General features: G+C 36.5%; 1 protein-coding gene across 8 annotated transcripts in view; it reads right to left on the bottom strand.

Moving 5' to 3' along the window:
• The window catches only part of SPAG16 (sperm associated antigen 16), a 1,071,375-nt gene that overhangs the window by 1,015,608 nt on the left and 28,723 nt on the right, over positions 1-27,044 (bottom strand). For 6 of the 8 annotated variants that reach the window (XM_086341619.1, XM_086341641.1, XM_086341652.1 and 3 more), the window contains 3 exons: positions 20,805-20,942; positions 3,176-3,283; positions 1,279-1,396 (listed from right to left, as the gene is read on the bottom strand). In XM_086341619.1, coding sequence (XP_086197745.1) covers positions 1,279-1,396; positions 3,176-3,283; positions 20,805-20,942 — 364 coding nt within the window. The remainder of the gene's footprint in view (positions 1-1,278; positions 1,397-3,175; positions 3,284-20,804; positions 20,943-27,044) is intronic. The other 2 variants (XM_086341630.1, XM_086341686.1) reach the window with 1 other exon arrangement.

A 27,044-nucleotide genomic window follows, 5' to 3' on the forward strand; every position in this document is an offset into this window, starting at 1 on the left:
GGAGGCACTTGCCATCATGAGTGCTAGAAGGCCCTGATACCCTTGAGTAGTGAAACTTAGTATGAGTGGTCTGTCCCACTAAACATATGTGGTCACTTGGGAATATATGGCCAGGTCACTGATGAGTTCCTCCTGGGAGAAGAGTAACAGGAAGATGAGCATGAGAACTCGGGGGGAAGGAGAGGAAGACAGTAGCAAAAGTCTGAGTTGGTTTGTGGCAGGAAAAGCAGCAAGAGCAACCTGAATCTAGCTCATAGTGTTCCTGACAATAGAAATGTGCCTCCTGTTAGGAGGCTGTAGGAACATGTTAGATGAAAAGGAGCAAAGTGGTGAAGTTCTGAAGATTTGACAATATAGTGCCATAAAATTGCAAATCATAATTCATATATTCAAGAACACACAATTAAATTTCAAGCACAAAGAAGGAGACAAGTCATGTTCTCATTTCAGTAACTAAGAATTACACTCAAGAAAAGACAACATTTGATTAATGTGTGCCTTAATAAAATCATTCATGCTTTTGCAACCATTGTGCAAACTTCTGTAGCTTCTGAAAGTCTGGCCAAAAATCAGTATCTCCAGAAAAAATAAAAGAATGCTAAGCATAGTAGCAGTTTTATACTTTCTAGTCAACTGTTACATATTTTCACCATGACCAAGAAACATTGTTTTATTATTCTTGCACTCTATACTAGCTATCCCTCACTCTACCACCCAAAGGCTGCTGCTGCTGCTGCTGCTAAGTCACTTTAGTTGTACAACAGGAAGAAAAGGGATGTCAATAGCAAAAATGACTGAAAATTGAGTCAGTAACTAGTTGTTTCAAATATTCATTTAGGAGGAAACTGCATGGAGGCTCTATCCATCTATTTCACAACAATGTTAAAAGATAGGTAATTATGGCTATATGTTATGTATGAAAAATCTGAATTTAAAGTGTTTAGGTAAGGTCCAGGTTTACAGCCATCATAGATGGCATTTAAAACCCAGTCTAAGTGTTGTTATGTTTTAATGGCTCAGGTTTTCCCTCTAACAATATTTTAATAATCTCCTAAAAAGTTATATTTTAATTAAGTAATTTTAATTCAATAATAATCTTTGTATTTTTAAAGTGGATAAAATATTTTCCTGGATGTTTCCAAATGAATCTTTTTTACATGACAATTGGTGAAAATCATTTAAAATTTAACTCAGAAACAAGAACCAATATTTCTGATAATGTTATAAAAAAATAAATGGTTAAATATCATTTCCAGGTAGCTCGGATGGTCTCTTTACCTGTCCTATTGCTCTGTCCCTTTCCAAAGAGGTCAGCATTTTCTGCTTCAGTAAAGCATGGTGCTTTTCATGTAATACTCTTATAGCTGGTTCATATGATGCATAATGTAACTTCAATCTATAGAAAATAAAGGGCATCATAAAGCGTAATTGAGCTAAATCAGTGATTTCCACTTAACATTATGAACCTCTTTTCTCCTATTTTTTGCATTTGAATGAAAAGTGAAAACCATATCAATACAACAAAGCCAAGAAGTATAAGAAGTATTATTTGTCATGTAGCTTCCCAGCAACCTGGCTGGTGGTGGAACAGTCACCTTTCTCTTGAGTTGGTTAGTTGTCTATTTCCTTTTGCTCTATTCAAGTATGCACCCAGAAGTCACTGCCATTCATCGACAGAAAAGAAAATTTCAGTTTATTTAATTCAAAAACAATTTTCAACAAGACAAGGGCTACAAACAATGGATGATTAAATAGAGTGTTATTCACATCAAAATTAAGGATGGTCTTGGAAACAAGTATGAATAACCTATTAAGAAAATTAAGTATTTTATTCCTTTGTATATATATTCTACAATGTGTTTGTTGAATATTATGCTATCTGTTTTGTTCCAGACATTGTATTAGGCACTTTTATCATCACAGTTTTCACAGATAAGAAACAGAATTACAATGAGCACACAAATGTAAGTAGTGGAGCCAGGCTTCCAATGTTTATTTGATTTCAAAATCTAAGCTCTTTTCATTACATTGTACTACTTCTCAATCAATGTTTTGTTAAGAGGAAAACAGACCATTTCATTTTTTTTTCTGAATTTTTATGGACTTGGAACAATTTTATGAACCAAAAACACACAAAAATAAGGCTAATACATGAGACCAAAAGAATCGATTAAGTCAATGACTTAATGACTCTCACACTCTCAAGGTCTTTTTTTTTTCCCCAAGTTAATGCAGTCTCTCTCTTATTAAAGTGGTACTTATTTCTACAGGGATTCAATTAAGAAAAATCAGAAAAATGCTAATTTCTAACATACTGCTAAGTTGTAAGTATATTGATTCTGAAGCTCCACAGGGTAGACTATGATTAAGAAATCATAACAGCCACAATGACCATAACCACTACAAAATACAGCAGTTATCATGACCATCCCAAAGTCATGTTGTTCAAATGTGGATATTTAAATTTAAGCTTAAATTAATTACAATTAAATAAACATCAGAAATCTAATTCATCAGTTGTACTAGCCACTGTGAAAGTGCTTAGTAAAGGATGTGACTAGTGACTATCATATGGGACAGTGTAGATATAAATTATTAATAACATAACAGAAAGTGCCATTGGGCAGCACTCCCTAGAACAAGCAAAGGAGAATTTTAGTTAGAGATTATAAATTTTTATTTTGAGGAGAAGGTAGTCAGGGGTGGTCAGCTGCTTCTGTACTTTACTCTCTATGCCTAAGAATCTGGTGAATATTGTCATGTTCCTCCAGTGACCTGGTACCTTTGCACAGCATGCTGACTCCATTCTTTCACTCTGTTAACTCATACTTTATAATTAATTTCCTTTAGATATAGGTCCCTGAACCCTCTCACTCTCCAATCTGACTCAGGTGACAACTTCTTGGCTGGCATAGCAACAAACAGTATATTTCACTGTATTTCTACTTAGCTACTCTCCCATCACACACCTTAATAATCCCTGGGAACTCTAAGAGCAAGGACCTAAATTTGTTCATCTTTCTATTTCAAACACATGGTATAGAGCCTGGCACACAGTAAATGCTCAATAAATACTCAATGAATGACTTTACCTGGAACATCCTTCTATGGCCAAATTGCTTAAAATAGTTAAATAATTATTTAATAAATAGGCCAACAAATATCAGCAGCTTACCTTTTGAGGTCATTAATTAATTTGTTTTTCTCCTGGACTATTCTCTTGTGGTGCATTCGATGAAAATCACGTTCTTTCTGAGTTTTCAACAAATCTTCTCTGGCCTTGCTGTAAAAATAAAAATAACAACCACCTTAAAATTCATTGCTATTCTTTTTTGAAAAAATATTTATCAGTTCTAATCCAGTATGAAAGTGAAAGAGGAGAGTGAAAAAGATGGCTTAAAGCTCAACATTCAGAAAACTAAGATCATGGCATCCAGTCCCATCACTTCATGGCAAATAGATGGGGAGACAGTGGGAACAGTGGCTGACTTTATTTTGGGGGGCTCCAAAATCACTGCAGATGGTGACTTCAGTATTGAAATTAAAGACGCTTACTCCTTGGAAGGAAAGTTATGACCAACCTAGACAGCATATTAAAAAGCAGAGACATTACTTTGTCAACAAAAGTCCATCTAGTCAAGGCTATGGTTTTTCCAGTGGTCATATATGGATGTGAGAGTTCGACTGTGAAGAAAGCTGAGCACCGAAGAACTGATGCTTTTGAACTGTGGTGTTGGAGAAGACTCTTAAGAGTCCCTTGGACTGCAAGGAGATCCAACCAGTCCATCCTAAAGGAGATCAGTCCTGGGTGTTTATTGGAAGGACTGATGTTGAACATGAAACTCCAATACTTTGGCCACCTGATGCGAACAGCTGACTCATTTGAAAAGACCCTGATGCTGGGAAAGATTGAGGGCAGGAGGAGAAGGAGACAACAGAGGATGAGATGGTTGGATGGCATCACCGACTCGATGGACATGAATTTGGGTGAACTCCGGGAGTTGGTGACGGACAGCGAGGCCTGGCGTGCTGAGGTGCATGGGGTTGCAAAGAGTCAGACACGACTGAGTGACTGAACTGAACTAAATCCAATACTGCATAATTCAAAAGATAATTTAAAATCAAAAATTCCACTATAATTTTCATTGAAATATGCCTACCAACATAACATATGGGGATGGGGGGATGAACAAGCTAAAACCTGTAGTTTCAAAAATATCAGTCATTCACATTTCATTTAAATAAAGAAAATTAAAGGTATTTTTCCACAATAACTTACAATCCATCTATTTTCAAAGACACTATGTTTATAAGATTGAAATATATACAAAATAGAATAATTCAAAATAATTACAAATGAACTAAAAGACTTAACCAAATTTAATTCTGAACTTGCTTGAATACATGGTTAAGTGGGTTACTTAGTTCAGATATTTGTAAAAAAAATATGTGTGTATATATATATAAATTCTAGAAAAATCAAGAATTCATTCTGGTAAGGCATGTGAAAAGCCTATACCACCTACAGATCATATTACATATTACAAATAACTGGTAACTTAATGAGAAAAGACTCCAACGTCAGTGCTGTGACATAGAAGCATTCTTTAACTAGATGTATCTTCTGCAGATCCCTGGCATAAAGCAAGCAAGAGTATTCTTTTTAATCCCAAGTCATATGTGAAGAAAATTAATGGGAATTTTTTATCCACCACTACAATATAAGTCAATTTCAATATAACAGTATAAAGTATAATTTATAATAGAAAAATGTTATCTAAAAGTCTTAGTTAACTGACAAAGTGCTACTCCATTGAGATTCTCACATTCTAAAAAATGGATGGACTGAATTAGAGTACTGACAGCTCACAAAAGGTTCAGAATGGAATAAATCTACCTCTCATATTTCAAAATTCAGATTCATATGAAATAAATGGGTGCAATAGATTTCTTCTTTAGGACCTATGTGAGAATAATCATTGAGGAATGCTGACTGGGAAGCTGCCAAAGTGGTATGAGTTTAGGTTTTCAGACTTGTGATGGCACATATTATTATGATTAAAAAGACTTCTTACTGCAAGATCAAGTCACACACAGAATATGGTAAAAGTGTCTTTTCCATTCTTCCATATTTCCTTCTTTGTCCCCACCATCTCCCACTGATTAGGGATTACGTGTATTATTCCTCATTCTACTGTCAATGTTTTAGTTTTGATCACATGTAAATAAACAATGTGTCACAGTACTTCATAGTCTAACCATCTGACCCTCAACTTCATTTCCATGACAACAATCTTAAAGGCATACAGGCAAATGTTAATTAAAATATTCACACTTGAAAAATCATCTGTGGAACAGTCAACTATTGGAAAAATAATTTATTCTTTCCAGGTTTTAACTCTGTGTTATATATATAAGTGAAGATGGAGGGAAAAAAGGGAGAATTCCTCTGCCACTAAAATGTGCCTAATACTGATTAGAGTGGAGAGTGAAAAGGAAGAGACAGTTTAAGAAGAGTGACTGGAAAAGATAAATGGCTGAATTGATATTTTCTTTTGAAAGCACAGGAACATCACCTGAATTCCCATTCATTTTAAAGAAAAGTGCTTAAAGTGTCTTATATGCTATACAACACATAAAAATATTCAATAAATATTTCTGTAATTGTTATCACTATTATCATATTATTTATTATTTAGTATAGTAGAACAGATACATTCAATTCCTCAAATAGCTATATTTATCTACCTAAAATAGGGGGTATGCCAGTTGTTAAATATGCTCTAATGAATAAAAAATATCAAGATATATGATTATTATTAACACTGTATATCTTTATAAAAGAATTTAAACTTTATAAACATTTAGTTTGAGTCTACTAACAGTTAGAACTGGACATGGAACAACAGACTGGTTCCAAATAGGAAAAGGAGTACGCCAAGGCTGTATATTGTCACCCTGCTTATTTAACTTCTATGCAGAGTACATCATGAGAAACGCTGGACTGGAAGAAGCACAAGCTGGAATCAAGATTGCTGGGAGAAATATCAATAACCTCAGATATGCAGATGACACCACCCTTATGGCAGAAAGTGAAGAGGAACTAAAAAGCCTCTTGATGAAAGTAAAAGAAGAGAATGAAAAAGTTGGCTTAAAGCTCAACATTCAGAAAACAAAGATCATGGCATCTGGTCTCATCACTTCATGGGAAATAGATGGGGAAACAGTGGAAACAGTGTCAGATTTTATTTTGGGGGGGCTCCAAAATCACTGCAGATGGTGACTGCAGCCATGAAATTAAAAGACACTTACTCTTTGGAAGAAAAGTTATGACCAACCTAGATAGCATATTGAAAAGCAGAAACATTACTTTGCCAACAAAGGTCCATCTAGTCAAGGCTCTGGTTTTTCCTGTGGTCATGTATGGATGTGAGATTTGGACTGTGAAGAAAGCTGAGCACTGAAGAATTGATGCTTTTGAACTGTGGTGTTGGAGAAGACTCTTGAGAGTCCCTTGGACTGCAAGGAGATCCAACCAGTCCATTCTGAAGGAGATCAGCTCTGGAATTTCTTTGGAAGGACTGATGCTGAAGCTGAAACTCCAATACTTTGGCCACCTCATGCAAAGAGTTGACTCACTGGAAAAGTCTCTGATGCTGGGAAGGATTGGGGGCAGAAGGAGAAGGGGATGACAGAGGATGAGATGGCTGGATGGCATCACCGACTCGATGGACAAGAGTCTGGGTGATCTCCGGGAGTTGGTGATGGACAGGGAGGCCTAGCGTGCTGCAACTCATGGGGTCGCAAAGAGTCAGACATGACTGACAACTGAACTGAACTGAACTACTAAAAGCTGTATCATTTTCAAAAACTTAATTTATTACTTAATGAGCTTATATATTTTTTATCTTATCTGAAATGTGAACCATAATAGGTTAAAAAAAAAAAACAGAAAAATAATGCTGAAAGTTTCTTGGGCAGAACCACAAATGTGTAGCACTGCATTAACTCACTTTTTAAATATACATTTTAAGTCCTATTGTACTCATCCCAGGAAAGAAAGCATAGGAACTGTTTGAAGTATTGGACCTTAAAGCCTTTCTGACCATTAAATTGGTTTTAGAGATTTGCTTTCTGTTTGCAAAAATGAAGTCTACTCAGTAAAACAATTTAAATTCATTTCATGGTGATGCTTCTCCTATTATGAACTTTCTGCTGCCCAACTGCTTAATAAAAGAAAAATAGAAGTTTTACAAAAACTAAAGTTTGAAATAATCATATATACAATTAATATTTAAACTATCTAGTATTTTTTATTAGTAGAGCATCTTTGTGTTTAAAAGATGAATTTTATTAAGACATACAAAATATAGAAATTCTATTTCAAGTACAATGAACTTGATATTCTATTTAGATTTGTTCATAAAGAACACACTACTTAAATGCTTTTTCTTAATGAGATCACAGAATAACTATTTAACTTAGCCATTTCAGGAAAGCAGCAAGTCAAAATATATAAATACCTGTGGTGGATTCATTTTGATATTTGGCAAAACTAATACAGTTATGTAAAGTTTAAAAATAAAATAAAATTTAAAAAAAAGTTCAAAAAAAAAAAAGGAAACATAAACTAAAAAAAAAATAAAATAAAATAGCAAGATACTCATATGTTTCACACTATAAAAGCACTGTCCCCAAAACTCCATGTTTAACATATAAATATAATTTAATAGTGTATCTAAAAAGTTATTTTTAGCTGAATGCTCCCAGTAAAATAATTTTTATTAACTGAATAGCTTTAACTAAGTATTTTGGAGTGACCATTTAATAATAGATTTGTCAAGTTATTGTTTCCACAATTTGGCAAAAGGTACCATATAAACATTTTCTGGTTTCCACATACCAATCAAAGTAGGCCATCTTTGTTGTGCATTTTTCTCACATGTAAACTTGAATCAAAGTGATTTTTGATAACAGTACAATTAACAACTATTTTATTCTCTTCAATTGGTTAGAAATAAATTAGTTTAACCCACTACAATTAATACTAGAATAATTGTCAGGTGGTAAAAATGCCACACAACTGTATTAGATTTAAACTTTCATTATATTCTTAACCAAAAAAAGACACGGATACACATATATCTGGAAAAAATACCTTCTTAATTTAACAAGCAATTACCTAAACATTAAAGCATGAAATTTTATGGGTCCCATTATTATCTTTATCCACAGTGTGTGTTTCTGAAAGTCATTAAATTAAATAGGTCTTCAGAAAAGCTGGGTACTGTCTGACCTTTCATAGAAGTGAATTTTGTAAGTGAAATTAGGGTCCATTAGTAAAGCACCTAATATTTTCTTAATATTAATAGCCATTAATTTTCCTTATGTCTATATTTTCTGACAGAAGATAAAATCAAGCATTTCATTAATTTTAAAATGGTAGATTTTTATCTTCTATTTAGTAGTTCCAGTCAGTATTATTCCTGCTAATCTTTCAGTTCAGTTCAGTCGCTCAGTCGTGTCCGACTCTTTGCGACCCCATGAATCGCAGCATGCCAGGCCTCCCTGTCCATCACCAACTTTAGGACTCTCAATAAAACTTTTCTGGCCTGAATTGTATTTTCTTAACATAAAAGCCCAGCAAAGGAAGACAGTATTTTAAATGAGCAAGACTTAGCTCTGGAGGAAGTTATTTAAATTACCATCATAAAAGGGAAAGGATGCCTACTCCTAAGGAATACTATGAAAGAGGCAAAAATCATCAATCAACTACTCAAAAAATTATTGGGAACTTAACTAAAGAGCCAAAATGTTAAAAACATACATTCACATAAGCCCCTCATATTTGTCAGGCACAGCTACAAGGCCTGAGTATATACTGAGCACAAGATAATTCCCTACTATATGGAGCTCATAATGTAACAAAAAATGAATATATTAGATAATTAGATGTAAAAGGCACAAATATCAAGCTTCTTCACAAATATACAGTATTTAAGATAATCTAATAACTGGAATGAGATATACAAATAGAACACTGCTGCTGCTGCTGCTAAGTCGCTTCAGTCGTGTCTGACTCTGTGCGACCCCATAGACGGCAGCCCACCAGGCTCCCCCGTCCCTGGGATTCTCCAGGCAAGAACACTGGAGTGGGTTGCCATTTCCTTCTCCAATGCATGAAAGTGAAAAGTGAAAGTGAAGTTGCTCAGTCGTGTCTGACTCTTAGCGACCCCATGGACTGCAGCCTACCAGGCTCCTCCGCCCATGGAATTTTCCAGGCAAGAGTACTGGAGTGGGGTGCCATTGCCTTCTCCAAACAGAACGCTAAAACATATGAATACATCAATCCATCCCCCTAAAATGTATGGATATGAAAATATATGTGTATACACACACGTACACATTCTTCCCAAATTTTAACAGATTGAACTCAATCTTAATTCTAATGCCACGCCAGTCTTTCAATAAAAACTGACACAGTGAATCTAAAGTTTATATGAAAATACAGGATCTAGAATAGCTAAACAATCTTTAAAAAACAAAAACAAAGTTGGAAGACTAATCTATCTGACTTTAAGAACTTAAACTTGCAGGAATCAAGAGTGTAGTATTAACATTAGCATAAGGATAAACAAATAGGTGAATGGAACAGAAAATAGAAACTGACCCACAATTACAGAGTGAAACTGATTTTCAACAAAAATGCCAAAGAAATTCAATGAAGAATGAAAACTTTCTAAGAATGGTTATGGAATAATGAATATCTATTGAAAAGAAAATTTATCTCTAGTTTCTACCTCACAGATTGTACAAAAATTAAAGTAGGCTGAAATACAAGCTCTAAATCTTTAAAGGTTTTAGAAGAAAAGAGAATATTTCTTTAACCTGGAAGTAGGCAATGGTATCTTAGCCAAAATATCAAAAGCAGTATTCTAAAAAAGATAAATTAAGATTTTATTAAAATTTAAAACTTCTGCTCATCCAAAGACACCAGTAAGAAATTGAAGAATTGAGCCAAAACTAGAAAAAATATTCAAAATATTCTGACAAAGGATTTGTATCCAAAACATATAAAGAACTCCTAAAACTCACAAATAGAACAATTGATGCAAAAAAAAAAAAAAAAGGCAAAAGACTTACACAGAAAGTATCACATTCAAAATATTCTGACAAAGGATTTGTATCCAATATACAAAGAACTCTTACAACTCACAAATAGGGCAATTAATGCAAAAAAAAAAAAAAAATGCAGGCAAAAGACTTAGACAAAAATCAGGATGGATGAATGGCCAATAAGCACAAAAAAATGTTATCAGTCTCATTAGTCATCAGGAAAATGAATATCAAAACTACAATAAATTGCCATTATACAACCACTAAAATGGCTGAAATTTAAAAGTCTGACAAAATTCAATGTTGGTGATAACGTGAAGCAATTAGAGCTCTCATATATTTCTTTTGAGAATGTAAAATGACTCAACTTGAATACTGGAAAATGGACTAGTAGTTTCTTAAACGTCTACCCTTTATAATATTACATTCTCAAACCAGTCAATCCTAAAGGAAATCAACCCAGAATACTCATTGGAAGAACTGATACTGAAGCTCCAATACTTTGGCCACCTGATACGAAGAGTCAACTCATTGGAAAAGACTCTGATGCTGGGAAAGATTGGAAGCAAAAAGGAGAAGGGGGCAGCAGAGGATGAGGTGGTTAGATATCATTACCAACTCAATGGACATGAATTTGAGCAAACTCTGGGACACAGTGGAGGACAGGGAAGCCTGGCATGCTGCAGTCCATGGGATCACAAAGAAACATGACTTAGCAACTGAACAACAAGTTTTTACCAAAAAGAAAGAAAACACACTTTCACAAAAAGACTTGTACACAAATGTTCATAGCAGTATCATTCACGATAACTATAGCTGGAAACAACTCAATAGAAAAAGGGTAATAATAAATTCTGGTATACACTATACAATAGGACACTACTTAGCAATAAATAATTCAGATATCATCACCGACTCAATGGACATGAATTTGAGCAAACTCTGGGAGACAGTGGAGGACAGGGAAGCCTGTCGTGCTGCAGTCCATGGGGTCGCAAACAGTTGGACACAAATGAGCAACTGAACTGAACTAGCAATAAAAGGGAACAAATTACTCATAAATGAAAATATCGCAGATAAATTTTACAGACTTTAGATGAGCCGAAGAAGCCAAACACAAAGAAATGAACATTCTGTGATTCCATTTATGAAGTTCTCCAACTGGCAAAACTAATCCAAAGTGGAAAATAAAATCAGAACATTAATTGCCAGGGCAGGCAATGACAAAGAAGGGACACAAAAGAAATCCCTGGATAGACAGCAATGCTCTATATTATGAGTTGGGAAGTTATTAAGACTCCATTTGTTTGTCAAATTCATGTAGCTAAGATATGCACATTTCAATTTATATAAATTATAACTCAAAAAATGATAAAAATAATAAATGGAATGTGGGGTAGAGTGTGGGTGGAAACAAAGGAAATAATGGCAGAAAGTTGATAAGTGTTGAAACTGTCTGACTGGCTCATGAGGTCCATTATTCTATTTTGTTTACTTTCTATACGATTGATATTTGTTTAGAATTAAAAACTTAATATATGTAAACAAATAAATAAATTGCCTTATACCTGACTTCTGGAAAGGATACCACTCTTGGGTCTTTCTTCAGTGTTACTGGTGCTGCTAATAATAAAGTTGATGAAGATGATAATGCTATTCCGCCCACTTAATAATACTGTGTACTAGATACAATGCTCATTACACTGTGATGAATAAGACAAGCACAATCTTTATCTCTCAGATGTATAAACAAAGTGAAACAGGAAATAAAACATATGCATATATATATATATATATCCATAAACTGTAGTGAGTGTTCTGAAAGGAGGGAAAAAAAGGATGTCTTAATATAGAATATTGATTTAATCCTTCTGAAAGTGAAAATGGCTCAGTCATGTCTGACTCTTTGCAACCCCATGGACTATAGAGTCCATGGAATTCTCCAGGTATGGAACGGGAATACTGGAATGGGTAGCCTTTCCCTAGGGGATCTTCCCAACCCAGGGATCGAACTCAGGTCTCCTGCTTTGCAGGTAGATATTTTACAGCTGAGCCACTTTACTGAGCACTTATCATGTGACAGATATTGGGTTATCACTTTAAAATGATGCCCTCAAGGATAATGTCACCCCACTCACATATGTGAAAACTGAGAGATAATTATATTTTTATAGCTAATAAGTGGCAGACAGTATGCACTTGTGCTACTCTATCCTTAATACCTGACCTGATATTATTATCCATCCTGAGTAAAAGTTTGACTGGGGTTAGTAAGTAATGAAGAATTTGATAACAACATATGTGTTCCTTTCAAGGACCTAATTGTTCCATAAGGAACTGGTCTGACTTATTATTATGTAGTAACGAGATAAGTCAGCCTAGAAGATTATGCAGGATATAATACTCCCCCTAGTTCGATTATGTCCCTCCATCCAGTCTACTTTCCATACAGGAGCCACTTTACATTATGATTCTTCTCAAAACTATCCATTAGCCTCACATCCCACTTAGAGAAAAAAAAAGAAAATTCTAACAAAGGCCTCTACCACTTACCCAATGAATCTAGTCACTATGGTCACCTTACTCATCCTCCAACAAGCTAAGCTGTCTCCAACATAGTTTCTTACTATTTCCTTTTCCTTCTGTCTGGAATTCCCTTTTCCCAAGTTGACACATGGCCTTCTCCTTCAGTTTTTCCAGATAACTGAGAGGACTTCTCTCACTATCCTGTATAAAGCAGTGTGTCATTTATTTGTCTCCTTTACCTGTGTTCTTTTTCTGCATAGCACCTACTGTCACCTGATTCAACATGTTCTGTCAACATCCACGTGCAGTTAGTAGCCATCTCATTGGACAGCATACCTTAGAGAGTGTAAACAACACGAAGGTAAGCTTGTCTGTGAGGCCGAAGGAGGAGGCAGAAAAGCACATTCTCACAGCATGAGAGAGAGGAGAAGAATGAAAAATAGGGTGCCCACTTGATTAGAATAGTCAGGGTGAAAGCCAAACTGCAGAATATTAAGTACAAGTCCAATGTTGCTTTTAGTAGTAAGACATCCAATTAAGAATAGTTGCAATATCTACATCAGGGGGTCTCCAACCTCTGGGATCTAATGCCTGATGATCTGAGGTGGAGTTAATGTAATAAAAACAGAAATAATGTGCACAAAAAATGTAATGAGCTTGAATCATCCCTAAACCATCCCTCCCACCCCGACAGGTACACTGAAAACTTGTCTTCCACGAAACCACTCCCTGGTGCCTAGAAGGTTGGGGACCATTCGTCTACATTGTACATTATTAGCAAGAGACACAAAATGCTAGTCAAGATACAAAAGAAAATCAAGGTTTCGAATCAATAAAATCCGTAATTTTTTATTCACCTCAGATTGAGGTGAATATTGTGGCAGGTCAGCTACCAAATAAAACAAGGTTTATGTGCTGCTGCTGCTAAGTCGCTCCAGTCGTGTCCGGCTCTGTGCAACCCCATAGACGGCAGCCCACCAGGCTCCCCCGTCCCTGGGATTCTCCAGGCAAGAACACTGGAGTGGGTTGCCATTTCCTTCTCCAATGCAGGAAAGTGAAAAGTGAAAGTGAAGTCGTGAAGTCGCTCAGTCATGTCTGATTGTTAGCGACCCCATGGACTGCAGCCTACCAGGCTCCTCCGTCCATGGGATTTTTCAGGCAAGAGTACTGGAGTGGGGTGCCATTGCCTTCTCCTCAAGATTATGAAATAATGTCTCAACTGTGAAAGCTATCTCTAAGTGATGTTTTTAGTGTTCATGCAACTAAGATTTTTCTGCAAATATGAGAGAGGTCACTTCAATTCTAGACCTCTGAACTTAAAATAATTTGTTGGGGCTCCCCTGGTGGCTCAGCGGTGGAGAATCTGCCTGCCAATGCGGGACACACATAGGTTTGATCTCTGATCCAGGAAGATCCCACATGCCACAGAGCAACTAAGCCCATGTGCCACAAGTACTGAGCCTGTGCTCTAGAGCCTGGGAGCTACAGCTACTGAGCCCACGTACCACAACTACTGAAGCCCATGTGCCCGAGAGACCCTGCTCCACAAGAAGAGAAGCCGCTACAATGAGAAGGCCACACACCACAACTAGAGAGAGCCCCCCACTCATCACAACTAGAGAAAAGCCCATGCAACAGTGAAGACCCAGCACAGCAAAAGATCAATCAATAAATAAAATTACCAAAAAATAACAATTGGGCCACATTTCAACATAAAAGTACAATTAGGTTCTAATATTCCAACAAAGAATGTCAAACTACTACTCATATGGTTCCTCTCCAGTATTTAGTATGCAATATTAATATATTCAATGTAACTATGAACCTTTTTAATAATGTTATTTTTCCCTTAAAAACACCTCTAATTTTCCAAGCAGTTTTGTCCCAAACTATTTCATATCAATATATAATTGACACATAATATTACATCAACTTCAGCTGTATAATATACTGACTGGATGTTTACATATATTGCAAAATAATCACAATAAGTCTGGTTAATATGCACTACTATACATACAGATATACCGTACACCAAATTTTACATCTTAAAAGATAATCTACATTTGCAGCAAATAAGGAAAAGCTTCTGTTCTAAAACTGCCATTGCTTAGAACAGAGAAAAAGACAATTTCTTTTTTTAATTATAGCAACTCAATTATTTTACAGTGAAATATTTTCTTTTCATTTCTTCCTCTTGCTTCATCACTGCTGATTTCAAAAATAATAATGATGTGATAATTTTTTTAAATCTAGAGATGACAGTCTTTAGAGATATTGATAATAATAGCTGACATTTTCAAAGCACTTTGTGATTTACACAGCTCTTTAATGTAGACTGTCTTGTTTAATTATCACATTACTCCCTAGGAGTTAATAATATTATGCATAATTATTCCCAGTATAACAATAAGGAAACTGAGTTAATAAGTAGCAGAGTATTGGAAGCCAGGTATTTGAACTTTTAGTACAATACTCTTTCCATGGCAAATTTCCTCTAGACAAATATTAAGCTTATATGATTTTGCTGATTTTCCAGATACATTACTAACTGCTACCAGTTTAATCAAGATAATATAAAACACACCCGTAACCTGATTCTTTTTACATATTAAATATTAATTATTATTATTAGCATTTGACACTATATTCATCTTGCTTTAAGAAATAGGCTTAATCTTAAAAAAGTAAACTTTAATGTAAACTCTTTAAAGAGAAGCCCATGTTTAGCACTTAATTGTTACTGGGAAAATATCCTCACAAGTCAAACTGAAAAACCTGTGTGATGTGCCTCTGGAGAAAAATCTCCCCAACCTCGTCTGCATCATAAAAAAGTCTTTCCCAATCCAGGGCTTGGCCCAGGACTCAAGGATTCTGAGAAATGCCATGGAATTCAGTTCTCAGTGGATCAGGGCTGTAATGGATGTTGGGGAAGAGACAGACATGTTCTCACACATGTAAGGAGACCGGCTGTGTGTTGTATGTCATGTGCTACGAGGTCCATCTCCAACGGACCATTAAGGGATACAGAATGAAAACACATGTCTCCCATAGAACGCGATGACCTCGTGAATCTTCAGACATTTAGTCTTACCTATCCATTTAAGATATGAGAAAACTGAGACCCAAGGATGAGGGTCTGATCCAAGATGTCTCTGTGATCCAAGCCAAGAAGGTCTCAGGCTGAGACTGTTGAAGTTGGAGCTAGAGGAGAAGACTGTGAAGATGAACGCCCAGCCAAGGCCAGGACCAGAGGAAAAAGGGTGGGGCCTTGTGTGAAATGCAAGGAAGCCACCCTCTTGGGGCCTTCCTATACAAATATATCTGTGGGAAGAAAGATATATGGGGAGAAACTTTCCTCAAATCTGTGGCTACTCCAGTGCTTTCCAGTAAATACCCTCTATCCCTAAAAAAGAAAAAAAGAAAAAAAAAACCTGTGTGACAAGACTTACAATTTGGGGCAAACTTGTAGCATAACAGAGGTAGTTTTGGGAATTTTGTACAAAATGTCAGTCTCCATTTTCTGAGAAAGCATCCAACAAAACAGGAAATATGTGTCATCAAAAAGGGCTGTGAAGAACAATGTGCTTAATATTCACTCAATGATATAAATGTTAAGCATTTATAAAGGGTCAAGCAGCTTTCCTTCAGACTTTCCATGTCAGGTAGATTAAACTAAATAAATATTTTCCTTTTCTAATTTGTGTAAGTTTAATTCTACTGAGTAACATAGATTTGAGATACTATAAGACCGCTGAAACTAAAACTATATTTTACTTCAGTTCAGTTCAGTTCAGTCGCTCAGTCGTATCCAAGTCTCTGTGATTCCATGAATCAGAGCACACCAGGCCTCCCTGTCCATCACCAACTCCCGGAGTTCACTCAGACTCACATCCATCAAGTCAGTGATGCCATCCAGCCATCCCATCTGCTGTCGTCCCTTTCTCCTCCTGCCCCCAATCCCTCCCAGCATCAGTCTTTTCCAATGAGTCAACTCTTCAGATGAGGTGGCCAAAGGACTGGAGTTTCAGCTTTAGCATCATTTCTTCCAAAGAAATCCCAGGGCTGATCTCCTTTAGAATGGACTGGTTGGATCTCCTTGCAGTTCAAGGGACTCTCAAGAGTCTTCTCCAAAACCACAGTTCAAAAGCATCAATTCTTCAGCGCTCAGCCTTCTTCACAGTGCAACTCTCACATCCATACATGTCCACAGGAAAAACCATAGCCTTGACTAGACGGACCTTTGTTGGCAAAGTACTGTCTCTGCTTTTGAATATGCTATTTAGGTTGGACATAATTTTCCCTCCAAGGAGTAAGCGTTTTTTAATGGCTGCAGTCACCATCTGCAGTGATTTTGGAGCCCAAAAAAATAAAGTCTGACACTGTTTCCACTGTTTCCCCATCTATTTCCCATGAAGTGATGGGACCGGATGCCATGATCTTCATTTTCTGAATGTTGAGCTTTAAGCCAACTTTTTCACTCTCCACTTTCACTTTCACCAAGAGGCTTTTTAGTTCCTCTTCACTTTCTGCCATAAGGGTGGTGTCATCTGCATATCTGAGGTTATTGATATTTCTCCCAGCAATCTTGATTTCAGCTTGTATTTCTTCCAGTCCAGCATTTCTCATGATGTACTCTGCATATAAGTTAAATAAGCAGGGTGACAATATACAGCCTTGACATACTCCTTTTCCTATTTGCAACCAGTCTGTTGTTCCATGTCCAGTTCTAACTGTTGCTTCCTGACCTGCATACAGATTTCTCAAGAGGCAGGTCAGGTGGTCTGGTATTCCCATCTCTTGAAGAATTTCCCACAGTTTCTTGTGATCCACACAGTCAAAGACTTTGGCATAGTCAATAAAGCAGAAATAGTTGTTTTTCTGGAACTCTCTTGCTTTTTCCATGATCCATTGGATGTTGGCAATTTGATCTCTTGTTCCTCTGCCTTTTGTAAATCCTGTGTGAACACTAGGAAGTTCACGGTTCACATATTGCTGAAGCCTGGCTTGGAGAATTTTGAGCATTACTTTACTAGCATGTGAGATGAGTGCAATTGTGTGGTAGTTTGAGCATTTTTTGGCATTGCCTTTCTTTGGGATTGGAAAGAAAACTGACCTTTTCCAGTCCTGTGGCCACTGCTGAGTTTTCCACATTTGCTGGCATATTGAGTGCAGCACTTTCACAGCATCATCTTTCAGGATTTGAAATAGCTCAACTGGAATTCTATCACCTCCACTAGCTTTTTTCATAGTGATGCTTTCTAAGGCCAACTTGACTTCACATTCCAGGATGTCTGGCTCTAGGTCAGTGATCACACCATCATGATTATCTGAGTCGTGAAGATCTTTTTTGTACAGTTCTTCTCTGTATTCTTGCCACCTCGTTTTGATATCTTCTGCTTCTGTTAGGTCCATACCATTTCTGTCCTTTATCAAGCCCATCTTTGCATGAAATGTTCCCTTGGTATCTCTAATTTTCTTGAAGAGATCTGTAGTCCTTCCCATTCTGTTGCTTTCCTCTATTTCTTTGCATTGATCGCTGAGGAAGGCTTTCTTATCTCTTCTTGCTATTCTTTGGAACTCTGCATTCAGATGCTTATATCTTTCCTTTTCTAAATACATGTAAATGTTAAAAGCATTTACTGACCTAATACTAACCTAGACAGCATATTAAAAAGCAGAGACGTTACTTTGTCAATAAAGGTCTGTCTAGTCAAGGCTATGGTTTTTCCAGTGGTCATGAATGGGTGTAAGAGTTGGACTATAAAGAAACCTGAGTACTGAAGAATTGATGCTTTTGAACTGTGGTGTTGGAGAAGACTCTTGAGAGTCCCTTGGACTGAGAGGAGATCCAACCAGTCCATCCTAAAGGAGATCAGTCCTGGGTGTTCACTGGAAGGACTCATGTTCAAGCTGAAACTCCAATACTTTGGCCACCTCATGCGAAGAGCTGACTCATTTGAAAAGACCCTGATGCTGGGAAAGATTGAGAGCAGGAGGAGAAGGGGACAAGAGAGGATGAGGTGGTTGGATGGCATCACCAACTCAATGAACATGAGTTTGGGTGGACTCCAGGAGTTGGTGATGGACAGGGAGGCCTAGCGTGCTGCGATTCATGTGGTCACAAAGAGTCGGACACGACTGAGTAACTGAACTGACCTGAACCTGGTATTTTAGTAAACATGAATAAGAGAGAGATTTCTTTTGAGTGATATCTGTATGAATCATGCTTTTTAACATTAAGTTAATAATTTACAAAGATAATAGTTTGTATCATTTTGATTATAGTTATTAAATATAATAGTCAATAAATAACCAGTAATAAAAATGATTATTTCGTATTACTGGGACAAATCTCACTGCAGAAAAAAGGCTCTATATATTCAAAAGAAATTAGCAAACTCAAGCAATAATTCAAAGGAGATCAAGATCTGAAACAGTATGCCAGGCAGCACTCTGAAAAATCTGCTGTGTCAAATTCCCAGTGCATCCATTAGGCATCTGTACAGAATCATAGTGAGTGTCAGAGCCAAGAGTGCAAACCACTTCTGAGAAATGGAACTGAGAATAGAGAGGATGGTTCTAGTAGCATCATTCTGTGGATCATCATACCCTTCTATCAAAAACCCCAAATAGTATATGCATAGATAATATGATGGAGGATGAAATGGCAACCCACTCCTGTACCCCTGGCTGGAGAATTCCATGGACAGAGGAGCCTGGCAAGCTACTGTCCATGGGATCACAAGAGTCAGACATGACTGAGTGTCTAACACACAACACAGAGATAATATGAAATTTGTATAACTTGCAAAATACAATTCTACAAGTGCATATAATGACTGAATAAACAATCATACACATTATTTTTATTTACTGCCACCTTTCAATAATAGAAGCTTATTTTAAATGTTTCCTTCCATTTGCAATACAGTCTTGTTTCTTTAAGCTTTTTTTACGAAGTTCTTAGAAAAACTACATTCCTATATGGTAGTTCTGTTTATCTGATTTTTTAATATGATTCTTTTAACAGAGAAACCTCTCTTTAAATGTTTAATAAAAATTAATGAACAAAGCATAAACTGGCTATACTCCATATCTAAGTATTGATTTTCATCTAACATTGTCTTAGATGAGTAGATTCACCTCAAGTCAACACATTCACATATTTGTCTTTGCCAGAATAACATTGCCCATTTATCTAAATCTGTTTGCCAAAAAATTTCTTGTCTTTCATTAATTTTAGAATGAGAGAAACCTGCAGAGAGATTTGCTTTCTGTTAAGTTTCTCCACTGTACATAAATTCATGCTACAAAATTACAAAATAACATTTTTCTTTGGGGAATTTTCAAACACTGAAATTCCTCTACTAAGAGTACACTGGGGCTTCCAGATGGAACTAGTGGTAAAGAATTTGGCTACCAATGCAGGAGACATAGAGACGTGGGTTCAGTCCCTGGGTTGGAAGGATCCCCTGGAGAAGGAAATGGTAACCTGCTCCAGTATTCTTACCTGGAAAATTCCATGGACAGAGGAGCCTGGCAGGCTACAGTCCATGGGGTTCTTTCTTCCTCTAGTTTTTCTATAATTTTATTATTATTTCAGAAATCATTTTACTTTCATGGGAGAAGATTTCCACAAACCATATGACTTTCAAAATACATAAAGAAGCAAATGAAAGTCAAAGTGAAAAGAACTGGGTTTCCCTGATAGTTCAGTTGGTAAAGAATCCACCTGCAATGCAGAAGACCCCAGTTCAATTCCCAGGTTGGGAAGATCCACTGGAGAAGGGATAGGCTACCCACTCCAGTAATCTTGGGCTTCCCTTGTGGCTCAGCTGGTAAAGAATCCTCCTGCAATGCAGGAGACCTGGGTTCCCACAGGTAGCAAATGTTACATAGCACATTAACAACCTCCTGCACAACCCCCCTCATCCCACTCTTGATGGTGAATTACAGTTGTGAGTGTTCTGCTCATCTGTTCAATTAAGGTGCTGGTGAAGCCTCTCACATTCTTTCCAACTTGCACTGACATATAATTCAGTTCTCCAGAACTAAAGCTCTGGTGCATAAACCACCATCCATATAGTAGCAACTTCAAGCCTTATTTTCATTTAGTCCAAAATAGAAAAATTTTTTAAAGTTATTAAAAAATAACGTACTCAGCTGCTTGTTTATAGTGTTTCAAATCTTTCTTCAAAATTTTGTTCTCATTTTCTAAAAGCATGTTCTGAGTGTAGACATCTGGAACAATCCCACCATCTCTAAGTTCAGTTATTCCCTTCTGTATTAACTCATACCTAGGATAAAATCAAACAAAAGACTTCATGTTGTTTTTTTCTACTAAATTGGTTTTACTTATGTACATTTCAAAAAGTTAAGTATAAGGGAATGTTTAGTAATCAGTTGCAATATTACTTTTTAAGCTAAAATGTCAATATTCATAATATATTTTTAAAATGAAATGCTAAGTATTAATATCATCACGGTGCATAAAATATAACTTAACAGCTTCTATGCTCCAGGCACTAGTCCAGACACTGGTGAAATTAACAAAAATGCCTAAGCCTCTACCTATCTAATGGAGTTTCCATTCTAGTATGGATGGTGACACATTCTATGAATTAAAGCGAGATAAGAAAAACAGATACTAAAGCAGAGAGTGATGTGCTATTTTATCTAAGGCAGCCAGACAAAGTATAACAGACTATTTGATCAGGGACCTGAAGGAAAAGAGAGACTAAGCCATGTGGATATGTGGGAGAGAAGCACTCATGGCTGACAGAAAAATATGTGTAAAGGCCCTGAGATAAGGAGGTGTTTGACATGTACAATGTAAAGCAAAAAGTCAGTACATCTGGAGTATTTGGAAATGGAGCCAACTAAGTGAGCAGGAAAGAGAGTCATGAGAAATAAGTCAGGAAAGACAGCAGGGAGCCAGAAACAGGAATGTGATTTTACTCTGAATTAGACCAAAGTCACTGGAAGGCTTTGAGAGACAAGAGATGCTGAACAGATTTATGTTTAATAAGGATTAATCTACCATCTCTCTGAAGAAACTGGCTCCAGAGAATAAAAAGCAGAAGCAGAGAGTCTGCTGTAAGAGTTCAGGAGGGAGACGTAGATTAGACAAAATTTGGTAGCAGTAGATTGTGAGAAATGGGTCCCTTCTGGACATGCTGTGAAGATGAAGCCAACAGAATTCTCTTACAGATCAGATATCATGTTTTAGTTAAAAAAGAAAATTGAGGATGACTCCAAGGTTTTTGGCTGAGCCACGGACAGACATTTAGTCAAATGGGAACAAATGCAGTAGGAACTTGGTGTTTAGAGAAATCAAGGAACCATTTCTATCCATGTTAAATGCACTACGTCTGCTAGGCAATTAAGTGAAAATAAATATTGTAAGTACACATCAAAAGTTAAGGGGAAAGTCAGGACATGAAATTTAAACCCGGGATAGATCAGTAAATAGATACACTTTAAAGTCACAAGATTGGATAAAGGCCAGTCAGGAAGCAAACAAAAAGTGAAAAGTAAGAAAGTTCTAGAACTGTTTTGAGATTGGGAAGAGAGGAAACACTACCAAACAGAGACTAAGAAAGAGAGGGGTCAGTGAAGCAGTGAAAAAACAGGAGAGTACTGTGGCTGAGGGACCAAATGAAGAAAGTGCTGCAGGAAGTAGGTAATACATAACAGTGACAAATGATATAAGGGGAAAGAATAGGAAGAATACTAAGGATCAACCACTGAATTTGCCAATGTAAAGTCACTGAAAAAAAGTTTCAGTAGACTCATGGAGGGGCTTTCCTGGTGGCTCAGATGATAAAGAATCTGCTTGCAATGTGGGAAACCTTGGTTCCATTCCTGGGTTGGGAAGATCCCCTGGAGAAGAGACTAGCAACCCACTCCAGTATTCTTTCCTGGAGAATTTTATGGACAGAGGAGTCAGGAAAGCTACAGTCCATGGAATCTCAAAGAGTTGGACACAATTGAGTGACTAAGACACACACACGCACACAAATACACAGAGTCATGGAGATGAAAGTGGAACTAGAGTAGGAATGAGAAAGCAGGAAATGAGGAAGTGGCAACAAAGTCTTTCAAGGAGACAGACCATAAAAGCAGAGCCTAGGAAATCATATGACCCTGAAGAGAAAGTAGAGTCCAGGGTGCTCTGTCTTCTCCTATGTTTTTAATACATGACATGTTATTGTACATCTTATGCTGATGGCAGTGATTCAGCAGAGAGGGAAATCTTTTACAATGCAGGGGAGAGAGGGGACGACTGCAGGAGTCATGTAGTGAGTAGGCGAGAGCATCCAGTAGAGGAGAGCTGGCCTCAGATGACAGTGTCTATGCCTCAGCCATGCAAGAAGAGATGGAGAATGCTGAGCTCAGAGGCAGTGGGATGGTAGAAAGGAAACAAGACCTGTGGAACTCCTATTTTCTCAGTGAAATACGAAGGTGCATCAGAAAATCATTTATAAATCGGTTAATAATTTATTTTAATCGTTATATGTAGCAATTAATAGTTAAAAAAACAGAGCATAGAAAAAACATTTCAAGTACTACAGTTATTAACCAAAATTCCCTACAAACCTTGCTATAGATGAGCTAAATATAAGTTTAAAATATTTACTTTTCAGCATTTTCATATTATACATCTTAGCTTTATTAATATATTACACATTAGTAGTCATATGTTTTGTGTTATGTGTTATATATCTTGCTGCTGCTGCTGCTGCTAAGTCGCTTCAGTCGTGTCCGACTCTGTGCGACCCCATAGACGGCAGCCCACCAGGCTCTGCTGTCCCTGGGATTCTCCAGGCAAGAACACTGGAGTGGGTTGCCATTTCCTTCTCCATTGTGTGAAACTGAAAAGTGAAAGTGAAGTTGCTCAGTCTCGTCCAACTCATAGTGACCCCGTGGACTGCAGCCTACCAGACTCCACGGTCCATGGGATCTTCTAGGCAAGAGTACTGGAGTGGCTTGCCATTGCCTTCTCCAAACATATTACACATTAGTAGTCATATGTTTTGTGTTATGTGTTATATATCTTATCTGATACCAAAAAAGAGCAAGAGAACCCTGCTGGATATACAAAAGTTCAAGACAACTGAATCAAGATCAAGTGATATTTGGGCTTCCTTGGTGGCTCAAATGGTAAAGAATCTGCCTTCAACAGAGGAGACCTGGATTTAATTGCCAGGTCTGGAAGATTCCCTGGAGAAGGAATGGCTACCCACTCCAGTATTCTTGCCTGAAGAACTCCATGGACAGAGAAGCCTGGCGGACTACGGTTCACTATTTGCCAAAACTTACAAAACAACACATATCATTTAATCATAAAATCACTTTTCTATCCATATTTGGACTGTGGTTTATACTTATCTCAGAAGAAAAGACATAAGGACTGACTGAAGTATTGGACCATAAAGATTTTCTGACCACAAAATTGGCTGAGGGATGGGATGGGGAGGGAGGTGGGAAGGAGGTTCAGGATGGGGTACATATGTACACCATGGCTGATTTATGTCAGTGTATGGCAAAAACCACTACAATATTGTAAAGTAATTAGCCTCCAATGAAAATAAATTATTTTTTTTTAAATTGGCTTTCAGCCACTGGCTTTATTTAATGCAGAAAAAAATCACTAAAATTATTTCAATAAGAAAAAAAGTGACATGCAGTCCTTTAAATTAAATGTTATGTAAATAAATTAATATGTGGTAAAAGTTGTAACTGCACTACCCACATTTGAGTGATTACATATTACACCAAATTTTATTGACTAAAAGCAGCAATATTTTACAATTTAAGAGAAATTTAAAATCAGTTCAGTAGCTCAGTCATGTCTGACTCTTTGCAACCCCATGGACTGCAGCACACCAGGACTTCCTGTCCAAAACCAACTCCCAGACCTTGCTCAAACTCATGTCCATCGAGTTGGTGATACCCATCCAACCATCTCATCCTCTGTCGTCCCTTTATCCTGCCTTCAATCTTCCCTAGCATCAAGGTCTTGCCCAATGAGTCAGTTCTTCGCATCAGGTAGCCAAAGTATTGGAGTTTAAATATTATTAATAATTGCACTATTACCTTTGATGGCATTTTTATTATCACCCAAACTTCAGTGCAATGGTAGAAACAGAAGCTAAACTGGAGAGAAACAAGGATGTAAAAGAGTAAAGAAAGAAAATAAAGTCCCAGTTTTACAAAAAACATTTGGCTGTAAAGGGAAAAAGAGTTGGAGTGAGCTGGAGGTAATAAGAGGAGAAGGTAGAGGCAAGGATGTACATTTTGGGTGAGTGAGCTCTGACCTTGTTAACAGCCAGCAGAAAAATCCAGAGGAGGAAAGGAGACGGTTGACATATGCTCAGTCAGGATAAATAAAATGCACTACCATATTTTCTCCATTTTAACACTTTAATTTTGCCCCCAGGGAAATAATCATTGTTCACAGAGCACTTCTAAATGGCCATAAAAATATTACTGACTAAACCCACAGTATAGACTTTTCGTGGTTCATAGAACATTATATATATATTTTTTTTTTTTACACACACATCCATATATACGTATATCTATATAGATAAATGTATAATATTTTTTGTGTGTAAATGGCCATAAAATAAACATTTAGAATTTGGGGGGAAAAGAAAATCTTGCAAGGTCATACGCTCTGTTGTGACTAACTTTGCTGTTACATGTAGTAGTGTGAAAGCAACCACAGACAAACAGATAATACCTAAAAGATAGGTCATGGCTGTGTTTCAGTAAAATTTTATTTACCAAAATAGGAGGCAGGTTAGATTTGGCCCCAGGGTCTTAGTTTGCTGACCCCAGATTTAATGGACTTAATGTTAATTACTGTTTGAAGAATGAAAAAACCTAAGTCAAATTCTACTGCCCAGGTGTTTTGGTTTTTGGAGTTTTGTTTGCTTGCTTTTTGTGGGTTTGTTTTACAAATCACCAAGAGGGAAACCTTGTTTCATCACCTTTTGTAAGATTAAATGAATTTATAGAAATGATAAGTTACAAGTGTTCTTCCCCATAATAGACTTCCCTGGTGGCTCAGATGGTAAAGTGTCTGCCTACAATGCGGGAGATCTGGGTTCAATCCCTGGGTCGGGAACATCCTCTGGAGAAGGAAATGGCAACCCACTCCAGTACCCATGCCTGGAAAATCCCATGGACGGAGGAGTGTGGTAGACTACAGTTCATGAGGCCACAAAGAGTCGGACACAACTGAGTGACTTCACTTTCACTTTCCCCATAATAAGAAATTGTAAAAATAATATACATGGCAATCCACTCCAGTATTCTTGCCTGGAGAATCCCCATGGACAGATGAGCCTGGCGGGCTACAGTCCATGGGGTCACAAAGAGTCAGACACAATTGAGCAGTCGACTAAGCACACATTCCTATACACTTACTATACATTATAAATAAAGGTTTCTGAACAAAGTAAAACATGTTTTATTTGAAATAAAAATATCCAATACAGTATAATCTCATTACAAATAATTTGTAATCTCATTACAAACTGGCAGCTAGGGATCAGAATAAAATTATTTGAACCACAGTATTATTAAACCCAAATAAGAGATATTTATACAAATTTTACTTTAAAATCATAATATTACAATAAATGATATGCTTACTTAGGGTTTCTATAAACCTTAATATTATTGCACTTTTCTGAAATTTCATCTAGCAATTTCAAATTGCTAAATCTAAAAGGATAATATTTCAACAAACACCTAATTAAGAGTATACTTGGTTCCAGATTTCTCCAAGGGAATCATTTCACACTTTGGTGCAACATGTAAGCACTACATATCCTAACCCATAACTTTAGAAGAAAAATGGGAAACTGAACTACATTAATCATCATTTCATTAGTAATGCAAATTAATCATCTATCTACTCTTACAAAAATATATTCTCTAATACATTTGTAATTATTTCATAGGCACATTATTATAAAAATCATTCACATAATTTCTAGATTTAATAAGAAGAGTATTATTTTTCTACCATCAAACCTGCTCTTTTTTTAAACTGAATTAGTGAAAAATGGCTCTCCTCATTAAATTTATTAACACTAGACATGCAATTTAAAATAATGAAACTGATTACTTCTATATGAATGGTCTCTGTAGATTTGAACAAAAATAGCAAAATATAAAAATTAAATCAAAGTTGGATTAGTAGAAATTAACAAATTGTGCCTATATTTAAAATTAGATGATTGAACTCCAAAACACCATAAACAACTTTATATATCATATTAGTCCTTCTTTCTATAATATGCAATGACTTTTAAGAAAACAAAACATTTATTATCCAATTATTTAATAATATTTTGTTAAAGAATGCTAAGGAGTCCAAAAAT

Source organism: Bos grunniens, chromosome 2 (assembly GCF_055505025.1).
Source record: "Bos grunniens cultivar Pamir isolate PY7600 chromosome 2, Bosgru_T2T1.0, whole genome shotgun sequence".
Classification (NCBI taxonomy): Eukaryota; Metazoa; Chordata; class Mammalia; order Artiodactyla; family Bovidae; genus Bos; species Bos grunniens.